The sequence below is a fragment of the Erpetoichthys calabaricus genome, chromosome 6, assembly GCF_900747795.2.
Source record: "Erpetoichthys calabaricus chromosome 6, fErpCal1.3, whole genome shotgun sequence".
Taxonomy (NCBI): domain Eukaryota; kingdom Metazoa; phylum Chordata; class Cladistia; order Polypteriformes; family Polypteridae; genus Erpetoichthys; species Erpetoichthys calabaricus.
In genome coordinates this window covers 20529661-20544582 of record NC_041399.2, presented here as the reverse complement: position 1 = coordinate 20544582, position 14922 = coordinate 20529661, and the positions used below count along the sequence as shown (strand labels likewise).

The window sequence follows — 14922 nt, the reverse complement described above, 5'->3', positions numbered from 1 at the left end:
TCACAGAAATTAAAAAGTTATATTTACACATACAATGAATCAATGAATTAGTTTTCAAAAAACAGTTCCCATCCCGACAGTAAAGGATGGCAGTATGTGCCAGTTCTGGAGGCGCCGACACAGTAATTAAATGTCTTATTAGTCTGTATAGTAACCAGTTTTTAAAAAATCTTCATAAACGCTAGATGAAAGAAATAATTTTGAGAATCTTTTCTGTTTTAAATTTGTTAACAGTTATAAAATGGTAACAATGATCTTTCACTTTCTGATTTTGATTAAGTTAATACTGAAACCAAAGGGAACACATGGATGGAAGTTTCTTTAAATGATGAAAGGTGCAAAACTTTCAAAGAAGGACATGCGTCCACGTATCACACACTGTGTTGATCGGTGCTTGTTTTTCCTTCCGTCTCTATTGTTTAGACACCATGCACCTTATTTCTGATATATCTAATAAGCTAATAAATACCTTGATGCTGGCGCAACATCACGACCGGAGCTTGTAGAAGGCAATTCTTCCCGACTGCGCAGGGATCCTCTTTCACCCAAGCCGGCCTTTTGAGTTCTCATTTGGCTGCGTCCTGTTGCCATAGTAACTTTGCAACACTCAAATACCGGAAGAGCAAGCGACAAAGCTGCAAATCCCACACGTGTGCTGAAAAACAATTTCAGATAAAGAATTTAAAAAGTAACCGTTTTTCGCTACCTTCAATCAAAATAATGCATTTCACATGTTTAAAAAGAATAGCCAAACAAAACAGCATTTAAAAATTACACAGCGTTCTTAATACAAAAAGTGCACACGGATACAACTGTAACCTAAACATTACACATTCTCAATGAAATCATTTAAAAAATGACTCAAACCTCAAAAAAACAAGTATTCCGGTAATATATCCAAATCAATTCCACCAGCTTTGCTCTCTTAATTGTTACGGAATGCACCGCACTGTTTAATCGCTGGGTGTCTGCACGAGTCGCACTCATGTGGGATCTCGTAACACCTCGCGAGATTTAGTGACTGCGCCAGGTAACCTGGACTGTCCCGATACCCGATCCTATTATTACTTGTCTTATTACTATACTACCCGTTTTTTTAAAAGTTTAGCGTTAAAACGCTTTCTGCAAAGGATCATTTGGGTAATCTTTTCTGTACTGTTTTAATGTTATAAAAGTTATAAAGTGTTAACACTGATCTTTTGCTTTCTGACTTTGATTAAATAAATATCTAAACCTTCCAATATAAGCTACTTTTAAGTCGTAGCAGATACAAACGAATATTTGCGTTTGTTCAATTAAATAAAGTTTCAGGTTTTTGAAACGTACGTCAGCTGGAGAATAGCGTGTACATTTGTATTTTTCATTTGCACTTCTTCTTTCGGCTGCTCCCGTTTGGGGTTGCCAAAGCGGATCATCTTCCATATCCTTCTGTCCTTGTCATCTTGTTCTGTTACACTCATCACCTGCATGTCCTATTTCACCACATCCATAGACCTTCTCTTAGGCCTTCCTCTTTTCCTTTTTCCTGGCAGCTCTATCCTTAGCATCCTTCTCCCAATATACGCATCTCTACTCCTTGTATCCTCACCATTCCACTGACCTCCCTCTCATTCACACACATGTATTCTGTTTTTTATTTTCACTAAAATGAGTAATTTATGCTTAACTCTTAACCTGCATGTGTGAAAGTATTTTCAAAATATTGTAATGATCAGGCTGAAGATTCAGAGGGCCATGTGGCTGGATAGCGACTGAGTACTGTGTTAAGGGATATCCAGCTGCAGCCGGGACGGTTATTATAGCCTCTAACAGATTAGCGCACCTCAGACACTAAGAAGCCCGTATGTTGTGGTCGTCATGCACTGGTATGATGACTTCCATGTTACTTGGCCATCAATGTCAATTTCAGGAACGTTGAGGTACATTTTCAGATGGATTCGGGAGCTTTGAAGACTGTGTATTGAACATTTCAGAAACTTGCAACCCATCGAGGTCTTTCAGATCTGAACCCAGAACAAGTCACTACTGAAGAATGTGTGTCTATTATTTTGGAAAAGGTGCTATATAAATAAAATGTATTATTATTATTATTATTATTATTATATGACGTATGTAAACAATTCAATGCATAATATGAAAATCACAATGACATCACATTTTAATGTAATAAAACACAAGAACTATGTACCAAACATTACTTTTATGTAAGGCAGCATAGTACAAAACACCATAAAGTGTATTTATTTTTATGCACCATAAGGTGCATTTTGTTTGCACTCTGTGCTGCTACAAATAGAAGAGACGATTATTAATTTTATTAATAGACAATTTCTTTTTTTAATTTTATTGATTTTATTTATCAAATAACATTCCATACACATAACTCAAATTTTACAAAAAAAGAAGGTTTGAAACAGATCAGCTCCCACCCCTGAGAAAGAGAGCTAGGCCAGCAGTGTAAAATTTTATGCTAGTAAAAAGAAGTGAATAGATAGATAGATAGATAGATAGATAGATAGATAGATAGATAGATAGATAGATAGATAGATAGATAGATGGATAGATACTTTATTAATCCCAAGAGGAAATTCACATACTCCAGCAGCAGCATATTGATTAAAAACAATATTAAATTATTAACAGACAATAACTTTGTATAATGTTAACGTTTACCCCACTGGGTGGAACTGAAGAGTCTCATAGTGTGGGGGAGGAACGATCTCCTCAGTCTGTCAGTGGAGCAGGACAGTGACAGCAGTCTGTCGCTGAAGCTGCTCCTCTGTCTGGAGATGATCCTGTTCAGTGCAGTGGATTCTCCATGACTGACAGGAGCCTGCTCAGCACCCGTCACTCTGCCACAGATGTCAAACTGTCCAGCTCCGTGCCTACAATAGAGCCTGCCTTCCTCACCAGTTTGTCCAGGCATGAGGTGTCCCTCTTCTTTATGCTGCCTCCCCAGCACACCACCGCTTAGAAGAGGGCACTCACCACAACCGTCTGATAGAACATCTGCTTCATTTTATTGTTAATTAATTAATAAATTAATTAAGATAAATGGAGTAAAAGAGGGGAGAGAACCTGCTTCTTCAATTTAAATGTTTATTCTAAAATGTTATTGACTGGATCCTGACAGGTTTTGAAAAAGTTTTGCACAGATCCTCTAAGTTAGAGTTTGATTTTTTCCTATTTCAAATAGTATATACAGTAACATCAGTTAGAATAGGAGAGTTAGGATTCTTCCAATTGAGCAAGATAAGTCTGCATGCCAATAGTGTAGTAAAGGAAATTCCAGTTTGTTTGTCCTTCTCCACTTTAAGCCCCTCTGGGAGTCCACCAAACACAGCTGTTAGTGGGTTAGGAGGGATTGGGACACTAAGGCTGTTTGAAAGGCATTTAAAGATTTTGGTCCAGAATGATGTTAATTTGGTGCAGGCCCAAAACATATGGACCAATGAGGCTGGAACTTGATTGCAGCATTCACAGGTTAGATCTTGCCCTGGAAACATTTTGGACAATTTTAAACGAAAGAGATGTGCTCGATAGATAATTTTAAGTTGAATAATTCTATGCTTTGCGCATATGGAGTGAATTCTGTGCATTGCTACTTTCCACTCCTTTTCTGAAATGTTGAGTAACAGATCCTTTTCCCACTGTACTCTTGGATCTTTTAAAGGGAGGGACTGTAATATAGTTTTATACATTACAGAAATGCCGTCTGAGTCCTTGCGACTGAGCAATATTTTTTCCGGCATAGAGGTAGGTGGGAGGTGAGGAAAATTGGGCAGGTTCTGTTTAACAAAGTTTCTGATTTGAAGGTAGTAAAAGAAATGTGTTGCTGGAAAGTTAAATTGTTCATAGGATGCAAAGACGTTGTCTATGTACAGATCTCTAAGTGATTTAATCCCAAATGTTTTCCAGGCATTAAAAACTGCATATGTTTGCGAGGGTGGAAAAAGGTGGCTCTCGTGCAGAGGTGCCACAGATAAAAGCTTCTCTATTTTAAAATACTTCCTACATTAGTTCCATATTCTGATTGAGTGAAGCACAATTGGGTTGTTAGTATATTGCCGATGACTTGTATTTTTTGGGGTGCAAAGCAAGGAATATAAAGAAGTACTTCAGGATTTTTTTTCTATTGCGGACCAAGCCTGTGTATGTTCATCTATTTGTGTCCATGTCCATGTTTTTATAATTTGTATGTTTGTTGCCCAGTAGTAAAGTTGAAAGTTAGGTAGAGCCATGACACCTTCCGCCTTTGGTCTTTGTAGGGTCGCCATTTGGATATGTGGATGTTTTGAATACCAAATAAATAAGGTTATGGTTGAATCTAATTTCTTAAAAATATGATCTATAGATGTATATTAGAATGTTTCGAAATAAAAAGAGAAGCTTAGACAATTTCTTTAATAGGAATTGATTTGTGAAGGTGGAAACAGTCAAGCCATGCAATTACACACCAGCCCTTCAGAAGTTCTTTGGACTATTCACTCTGTGGTTCAGTGCTATTCGTCTTACTACTGTGTACTGTGCTATTAATGCAGAACAATATTTCACACTCATCAGCACTATATGTCATTTATTTACTCTCATACTTTTCAAGTTCTAACAATGCCTATGCAGATATAATGCACATTCTCCTCCTAACTAATAATCTTGTCACACTATGGATTTACAGTACAAAGGAAAGGAGCTACACTTCTTTAATTTTAAAACACTCTTACAATGAATTCTGTATTACCTGAAATAACTGTCAGAGGTCAGCTCCAGAGGAAAGATACTGTCACTGTCAGACACCCAAAGAGCCACACTGTCCTTCAGCTTGCCTGGCTAAGAATTTCTCTGCTGTCCGGGTGGCTCCATGAATCATTTTTGCGTCTTGTATCATGGAGATGGCTTGTGACCTTGATGAAAGTACGAAGAGAAGCTTCTTACATAAGCACAAACATTTATTCTGGAAAGACTGGAAAACTTTTGCCTCATTATGTCAAAGTTGTCCTCACATAAGCTTTCAATTCTCCACAATTATTATACAACTAGCTGTGTAAGCCTGTGCTGTTAAAAGCCTGGGGTCCTAGAAGTTATTGAAATCGGCGGTTTCGTTTTGCCGACATGCTCGCCTCATTTGTGTGTTTAGCGGCTAAGCGAATGTCTCTTTCTTCTGAGATTTCTTTTTGCTGATATGCTTGCCTCAACTGTTTATTAGCTGCGGGAGGAAAGTATAATGGATATCATTTTGCCAATGTGCTCGGCTCGCTTCTGTATTAAGTGGCTAAGCAAGTGTCTGTTTCTTTGGAGGTTTCGTTTTGCCGACGTGCTTGCCTTGCATGTGTATTTGCGGCTAAGTGAGTTTGTTTTCTCGGAGGTTAAGCCCTTACCCAAACTCCACCTCTCACTTCCAGGCCAGACAGACACACACAGACGTACGTAGACATTTATATATATATATATATAATTTATATATAAGATACTACTCTTGATACAAACATTTAACTTTATCTATATAAAGTTAGACAGTTTCTTACTGCAGATAATAATACAAAAGCAAATAATATGATAACTTACCTTTAAAGTAGACATTATAAGTCTTACTTTTAAGTATTATTTTTAAAACACTAAATTTTAATTGTACGACCTGTATAACACCAGGGGCGGCACGGTGGCACAGTGGTAGCGCTGCTGCCTCGCAGTTAGGAGACCCGGGTTCGCTTCCCAGGTCCTCCCTGCGTGGAGTTTGCATGTTCTCACCGTGTCTGCTTGGGTTTCCTCCGTGCGCTCCGGTTTCCTCCCACACTCCAAAGACATGCAGGTTAGGTGGATTGGCGATTCTAAATTGGCCCTAGGGTGTGCGTGGTGTGTGGATGTGTTTGTGTGTGTCCTGCGGTGGGTTGGCGCCCTGCCCGGGATTGGTTCCCTGCCTTGTGCCCTGTCTTGGCTGGGATTGGCTCCAGCAGACCCCCGTGACCCTGTGTTCGGATTCAGCGGGTTGGAAAATGGATGGATGGATGTATAACACCATATTGTCATGTTTAAGAAGATGTTTAGTTCTGAGGTAATGTCTAAGTCTGCCAGGGCTTGGTTTCACTCTGGCAGGTGGGGGGTGGGGAGCTATGTGAAAAGTGGGCAGGGTCTAAAAAGAATGCTGAGGATAAGGGTGTCATCTTATGGGCCTCAGAGTGTCTCAGGTCATTGAGTGAGCATGAGGCTTCAGAACTTCTCTTCTGCAGCTGGAGTCTATTGGACTGTGCTTTCAGAATGCCAAGTGCGTTAGCAAATGAAACATCTCAGCGAGAGGAGGAGGTCCCAGGGAAAAAGGGAGGAAGAGGCGTAACAGACAGGATTGAAAGCGGAAGGTGTTGGAACGGAAGTGCTCTTGCTTGGTGTTGATGATGGACAGCAGGATAACACACTGTATGGCACCAGCACTCATGTGGATGGTGTGCAGGAACAGCACGGCATTTACAAGCAGGTAGAAGGGAACAGGAGTGAAAGAGCAGTGTGCTTCTGGGCTGTAGCACTGAAGCAGAAGGTGAAGAGTGTACAGGAGTTAAACAAATCAAATTGCAATTAAAAAGTTGAGACATCTCCCTCAGCTAGAACAGTGGGAGTTTAGTTGCAATGCAATTAATAAAGGCTTATCAGCCATTCAAACTCCTGAAATGTGTTCTGGTGTTGTTCCTCCCTGACTGGTTGTGGGTGTTACAATATCTATATATATAAGCCACCATTTTCTTGTTTTCTGATTTTTCTTTTATAGTTGCAGGAACTAGAATATATTCTAACTGGTAACTAGTGTTTCACTAAACTGTTTCTAGCAGCAAATCTGCTGGGTTAGCCAGTCACATTGTTTACTAAATTTTTTCCTGAAAATTCACTATGTAGTTTGGCTTAGGGAAGCACACCCCCCCCCCGCCCAACCCCCCCCTAAGAACCCAATAATGCAGCCAGTTTTGAATGAAGATGAATACTGATCTTTGTTGTTAGTCATTAGTACTAAAAAATAAGTAATATGATATTTATAAACTGATACTAACCCTCATCTATTCTGTTTCTCTTCTTGGTATCTTCATGTACTGCCAAGTTGTTTGCCTGTCCATGGAAAAATCATCTCAGATAAAGCAGCACTGGAGTCACTGGGGAGAAGGGTCCTTTCATCTGATTGGCTGGCCCAGCACTGACTCAGTTGAAGGTTGGCCAGTGTGGTGGCAATGGCTTGTTGGCCGAGGTCTCAAGGTCTCTGACTGTGTCTGGCTTGTCTCCTTTTCTACAGTATGGCATTGGCTTTACAATTAGCTGACAGCCACATATTGTTGTTTTCCATTTATTTTCATTCATTTCTACTTTGTTTTTGATATATTTAAACAAATCTATATCCTTATATGTAATAGTTCTGTATTTAGTGAATATTATCATCTGTTGTTGCATTTTGCCTTGAGAGTCGTTACAGTGCTTTGCACCTACACTTTGGTGAGGAGCACTGTACAAGAACAAAGTGCACTGTTTTGCACTGTTGTATTGTATTTCTGAGGTAGCCATGATAGATTGGTCCTCTAGCTCTGTGAAGAGGAACATGTATTATTTGTGTGTTGCATTTACACCATTTTTTTACACCCATTTTATACCCAGCCTACCTGGAAGGGGGTCTTTCTCTGAATTGCCTTCCTTGAGATTTGTTCCAGTGTTTTATTTTTTTTTTTCTTATAAGGTGTTTATGGGAGATTTGTTCTTGTCTTCTTAGAGCGTCAAGACTTGGAGCCGTCTAAAAACAGGGCTTGTTGAAGCCCATTGAGATATTCCTTGCGTGATTTTGGGAAATACGAGAAATAAATTGAGTTGTTGTTGAGATGTCACTACCTGATCTGTGCTGCCTGCCTGATTAGTGTTGCAGCTACACCGAACTTTCACACACGTGTACTGTAAATATACTCCACCTCACTCTTTACGCCAGTGTCCAATCTGCGTTGCGCATTTGTGAATATTTTACGGCATACAGTATACATGTATGTGTCTTGTCACTACTTAATCTATACTTCAGATTAATTTTCCCCGCTTTTGTTTAAGAAAAGAAAAATAAAACACAATATTTTCATTTTAGGGGTACATTAGCTGACCACAATGAGAATATTATGAAAATATTTTGTTGTTCTGCATATATTCTTTGTATGTTGTGTCTTCATTGCTGGATTAAGCATGTTATGCTCTTCCCTATCAGGTGGTGACAGGTATAGCCCCCCGATTATATAATGCTGATCCCTTGCATTACAGGCATTGTAATTAGTCAGTTGTAATGATAAAAGCTTGCGAGATGCACAGAGCAATAAATAACTCGGAGTATAGTTGATTTGGAGTATAATTTTATTTCGGGGTGGCTTGGTGGTGCAGTGGTCAATTTAAAGGCAGGATGTTGACCCCTGAGTAATACAGGGTGGCCCACGAAAAAGTAGCCCGCATTACTATAGTATTACTGGCGGCCTTCCGTAAAGAAAGAAAGAACTTGAAATGCCAAAATCTTTACTCACTCTTTACAGAAAGTGCTGGAAATGATCCCCTTGTGCGTCAATGCAGTTTTGGGCGCGCCTTAACATGTTGTCATATACGCGATGCAACTCTGGGGCACCAATGCTCTGAATTGCATTACGAATATTGTCTTTCAACTGCTGTAAAGTTCTCGGGTTATTAGCGTACACTTTTCCCTTCAAATTGCCCCACAGATAAAAGTCACATGTTGTTAAGTCCGGCGATCTCGGTGGCCACAAACCTTTGGTGACAATCCTGTCTTCTGTAAATGCCTCCCGAATTCGTGCCAGTGACACGTGTGACGCGCCGTCCTGTTGGAAGAAGGCGTACTCACGTTCTTCCAGCGTCAACTGTCCGTAAAATTCCTCAAAAATTCTCATGTACATGTTCGTGTTCACTGTTGTCTCAAAAAATATGGGACCCACAATCTGAGTTCCAGACACAGCACACCAGACGCCGACTTTCTGATCGTGAAGAGGTTCCTGGAAGGGTTGGGTTGACAAGGTGCTATGGGGAAGGATTCACTCGGCGCGCCACTCTGGCAGGAAGGCGGGCTACTTTTTCGTGGGCCACCCTGTATTTTGGTTAGATCCAAATATGGAATTCCCTAACCATTAATTTGCTTAGCTACTTTTTTCCATGACAGGATTTTGTGGAGTGAGAGTAAATCTTGATAGTATAAGGTGCAAAGCAGGAACAGTGACTGAATTAAATGCTGCTGCCACGGCAAACTCATTCACATTCACTGATACCAAGTGTAAAAGAAAGAGAGGACAATAATAAACAGTTGGGGTTTCCTCAAAAACATGAAGTTATTGTGGAGTCATCTCTGTAGATGTGCATTCAGAACAGAAATGGCCCAAGATGGCAGAGCTTCTGGTTTCGGGCCCTTCTAACAGGAAGAGGCGGGTCCAAATGGACAGACACTGGAAGTGATGTCAGAGGTGTTATAGCTGTCAATCATTCGATCTGCAAAGGGAGGAGCAGAGAAAGGCACTAATACAAAGCGCCAACCCCTGGTGTGGCAGTAGAATTGCAGTCACTAGTGCCTTTCAGCTGTAACCTATGCACTTGGACATGCCACAGGACAATTTACAGGTTTGATTTAACCACAACATGCACATTTTTGAGAAGCGGGAGGGAACTGAAGTACCCGGAGAAACCCTATGTGGACAAAGGGAGAACAAGAAAACTTGACTTAGTGACGGAAACTCTGGAATCAAACCTAAGTGCCTGGAGCAACGTAAATAATTACAGTCAAGACAGATGTTAATATTACATTTTGTTTATCATAAGGCACGCTTTACTTGTTTAAATTAGTAAATGGTTAAATTATGAGTCCCTCTAGAACAGAGACAGGTGTATTTTTTGTAGGATCACTATTTAGAAAGCACAGTATTTCAAACAACTCCATACTTAATTTCACAACTTTCCTGTGAGGTCTTTAGTGCCACTGAACACTTTCCCCACAGCGGCTTGAACCTCTGATGCCTCAGGCGTGTAAATCGAGCTCATTGGGTCCACACACTGAAATGAGTGCAGATGCAAGACAAACTACCCAACAGTTGTAGGAGGATGTCAAAAGAGGAGTGAAATAACTTTTAAAAATCTTTCATCTATCACTAAAACTGTGAAGAATGACTTATGCATTTTAACAGCACAGAATGCCTTGAATAAAATTTGCAGTGCAAAGTTACAACATTGTCATACTGAATGTGGCATACTTGCTTTGGTTTTAATCTGCCAATAGAGCAAAAGCCATAACTTTTTATTTCTCCTGAGAGGCCATGTCACTTGTGACCTGTTTCTTCTACACCCTTGTTTATATCACACCATGAGCTCTATCAGAAATTGAAAATATACGGATTAATTCATTTTTGACATCACTGTTTTCTTACTTTATGAATCTATGTGCTTGCCTTAACTTTAACCTTAAACACAGCTTCACCTTTTACTGCCAGGTTTGCGTTGAAGCTTGGACTTGACCGGATTTCATAAAACTTACAAAATGGTTCAATTAAAAAGGCAATCAAAATTGCTTTATTCATTAATTTATACATATGTTCATTTCAATTCTGGATAATGGGACTAAAGCCTATTATATGAGTTTTAAATACATTATTAGTGTTTTAAGAGCTTAAATCTGTTCTACTGTTGAGTGATTAGAATGTGAGGAGGCACCAGGATGTCAAAGAAATTAGACAAGACATTAAAGTTTTATTGTATGACGAGGCAGTGTATCTGGCATTGTCCAAGTATCCACCTTAATAAAAGGAAAAGTGCCTGTGTGTCTGTCTGTGGGTCCATCTGATTGCTATGTCTCTGTCATTCCAACAGATGGTGCATCACAAACATTTTTAGTAATAAAATGCATTGCATTTGTTATTCCAATCGAAGACGCATTCCCCCCAACTATGCAACTCTTCAATTCCACCTGGGGGAGTAAACGTTAACATTATACAAAGTTACTGTCTGTTATACCTGCATTGTTATCACTCTTTAATTTAATATTGTTTTTTTATCAGTATGCTGCTGCTGGAGTATGTGAATTTCCCCTTGGGGATTAATAAAGTATCTATCTATCTATCTATCTATCTATCTATCTATCTATCTATCTATCTATCTATCTATCTATCTATCTATCTATCTATCTATCTATCTATCTAAACATTAACACTGATTTCACAAATCTCTTACCAAATGGTATATAACAAAGATAGCACTAAATTTGTCATTTCAACAGATGGTGCTTTACAAACATGAACACTGCTTTTTCTGACTTCCATGTTTTGATTTTTAATAAATTTGTAAATCTTTCTGAAAATATGTTTTCATTTTGTCATTATGGGCTAAAGATAGTAAATTTATCAATTTAAAATTAAATCTACAACACAAAGAATTGCTTAGAATGTGATGAGGTCTGAATACTTTCTGAATCCACTGTATATATCTGTCATCTACACTACCCCTCTAGTAACTATGAATGACTTTGAGGGCCCCCTATTTTTGGCCCCCTAGACCCAGAAAACACACATTCTGTGCCATTTTTGGGCCATATTTTGTGCAGGAACTTACACATTTATGATAAAGAGTAAACTAATAGATGTCTTCAGTAAAAATGATCAGAAGGTCTTGAAGTTATGCATGCAACATCAACAGGGGTTCACCCTGCAATGGGATAGGAGGGGTATTATAATAACATATAATACAATCTGACCTCATCTTACTGCCACCTTCAAGCCTGATATTGACAGCAGCAGCTTTCTGTTATCCAAACCAGAATATTTTATGTATGTTTGTTTGGGGTTGTTGTTTGCTTTCATTTATTGGGGATTTTCTTTAAAATTTAAATTTCCCCTTAGGGGACAAATAAAATAAATCTACTCTATATATATAAAATCCTAAGCCTAAAAGTGCGACGATTTTATGTGATGTTTTTATGTCACATTTTTTGTCATGCTTTAAATCGGGCTTATTTTAAAACCTACATATATATGTTTGGTATCATTCTTTTCATAATTGTTCGAATTATAATGTAATGTTGTTAGATTTTCAGATTTTTATTCCGTTTTTAAATTAAAAACTAAAAAATATCAAGAACTCACGTCCCGCGAGATGAGACTTTGTGCCAAGAGATTTAACCACAGCCAGGGCCAGAAATTAGAACGTTAGAACACTCTAGATGAGAACAGGCCATTCAGCCCAACAAAGCTCGCCAGTCCTGTCCACTTAATTCTTCCAAAAACACATCAAATCGAGTTTTGAAAGTCCCTAAAGTCTTACTGTCTACCACACTACTTGGTAATGTGACAGATAGAGGGCGCTGTCGTCCTCTTGAACCCTCTGACTTGACTCCAGACACCAGGTAAAAGTCCAAATATTATTTTTATTTGAACAATAACGTGCACAAAGCACCCTCCACTCCACAATACTCATAAATCACCAATAATCAATCAATACATACAATCCTCTACACTCCCAGACGCGTTGCCACCCTTCCACCCAGCACAGCTCAACATCTGGGATTTCCCATAGTCCTTTTATAGTCCTTGACCCGGAAGTGTTTCACCCTCTCTGTCCACGTGACTAGGAACACTTCCGGGTCCTATAAAAACTCTTCTTCTTCACCCCGGAAGCACGTCATTCTTCCTGTTGCTATGACTACAACGTACTTTCGGTTATAGGGCACATAATAGTCTCTGGACCTTCCTGCAGCGTCCCCTGGAGTTTCCCCTGGTATCCAGCAGGGCTGTGATGAAAAACTCCACTGTCCATGATGCCCTACTGGAACTTGGGGCACCTCTATGTTGCATGAAGGGCTCCACCTGCCGGCCTGGGGGTATTGGCCGGGATAAAAGACCGGCCATGTCCCACAGTAGCTTATTCCAAGTGTCTATCATTCTTTGTGTAAAGAAAAACTTCCTAATGTTTTTGTGAAATTTACCCTTAAAAAGTTTTCAACTGTGTCCCTGTGTTCTTAATGAACTCATTTTAAAATAACAGTCTCGATCCACTGGACTAATTTCCTTCATAATTTTATACACTTCAAACATGTCACCTCTTAATCTTTTTTTGCTTAAACTGTAAAGGCTCAGCTCTTTTAATCTTTTCTCATAACTCATCCCCTGTAGCCCTGGACTCAGCCGAGTCGCTCTTCTCTGGACCTTTTCTAGTGCTGCTATGTCCTTTTTGTAGCCTGGAGACCAAAATTGCACATGGTACTCAAGATGAGGCCTCACCAGTGCATTATAAAGGTTGAGCAGAACCTCCTTGGACTTGTACTCCACACACCGTGCTATATAACCTAACATACAGGACAAATAAAAGACAAAGAGTAGGACAGCTGCTGTATAGGCTTTTTTAAATGTTCGAAGTGCCACGTGAAATGCAGATCACACGACACGGCAGCAGCAGCAAGCCAGCAGCTGATCGAGCAAAGAGGAGGTAAAAAAAGAACTGTATTCGTTTCCCATTGTATCACCGTTTAAGAGGGGGTTTCAGAGAGTGACCACATTTCCTTGGGGTGCGTTCAGCCCTCCTCTTTACAACACGAGCGCAGACACACAAAGTAACTGGCGCATAGCGCAGGCCTGGGGGGTTGGTGAGCAAAGCAAGCAGAGGGTGAACCCCCTAGTTCTAATATAATCTCCTAATCTAATATTAACTTTCATAATCTATAATGCTTTTGCTGCTCTGACATGGTATCAAATACTGGTCCTCATTTTGGTCCAGATAGTGCTTGAATAGGCTCTAGCCACCCAGAACCTTAACTTTGATATAGCTGAAAATGAATGAGTCGATTAGCATTATATTTCTAAGTACATTTTCTAATGAAAAAAATGCTGTTTCGTTTTAACCTATGTTTGCTAGCCAGTTAAAAAAAGAAGTTGTTTAATGATCTGTGCTTTCCTGCTTATGTCCAGGAAACAGATGGCAACCAAATATAGAGAGGTGACATATACATGATAGTATCAGCAGGCTCATTAAAGTGATTTAAGTGTAAGCAAACATTAAACAAATAGAAGAAACAGAGAGCCATTCCACGTTTATTCCTCTTTCATTAGAACCATGGTGGTTAAGGTGAAATGACACTTGCATGTCAATTGTACTTGTATTCCCAGCAGCTACTCTCTTTTGTTTTGTTTGCTGTCAGAGTAAACAGCCTTGACATTCTCAATATTGTCAGTCTTAATGCTTCATCAGGCAACATGCTTCTCTTAGGGTAGAGGGGGCCTCAGGTCAAGCAATCCTGGTCTGTCTATCCTCTCAAATTGACATTTGTTGTGTTGTTACTACATGGCCTCCTATAAGCCTTGGGTCACTCACTGCTTTGGGAAAGTTTGTGTCAATTTCTGCATCACTAGGTATACTCCAGGAATGGTATGAAATTAGCCAAGTGGACTGTGAAATATATTTGTGCATGGTTGTGATTGGTAGTGATGTATTTCTGAGAGTTCCTCAGATTTTCTTTTAGGGTATTGTATTGATCTACAGTGTGTAAAATAATAATAATAATAATAATAATAATAATGCATTTTATTTATAGGGCACTTTACATTAGCAGCAAATCTGAAAGTGCTACGTAAAAAGTTTAAACAAAGGCAAAGCAAGATAAAAACAGAGATAAAACAACAATAATTACAGCATTCTTGTTAATATGCTGTCCTAAATAGAAAAGTCTTTAGCTGTTTTTTAAAACAGCCCACAATCTGCTGTGTTCTTAGGCTCTCTGGTTGGGCATTCCAGAGCCGTGGAGCAGCGGCTGCAAAAGCTAGGTCACCCATAGTATGAAGTTTGGTCACAGGGGGGCGAAGGCGGTAGGTATTTGTGAAACGGAGGTTTCTTGCAGTGAAATATTAAATCATGTATAATAATCAAATAATCATAATCAAATATTAAATGCAGTGA

General features: G+C 39.3%; 1 protein-coding gene across 1 annotated transcript in view; it reads right to left on the bottom strand.

The window, feature by feature from the left end:
• Positions 1 to 657, bottom strand: part of fbxo15 (F-box protein 15) — a 41952-nt gene extending 41295 nt beyond the window's left edge. Inside the window, exon 1 of the mRNA XM_028804441.2 lies at positions 470 to 657. Coding sequence (XP_028660274.1) covers positions 470 to 591 — 122 coding nt within the window. The 5' untranslated portion in view covers positions 592 to 657. The remainder of the gene's footprint in view (positions 1 to 469) is intronic.
• Positions 658 to 14922: the final 14265 nt, after the last annotated feature.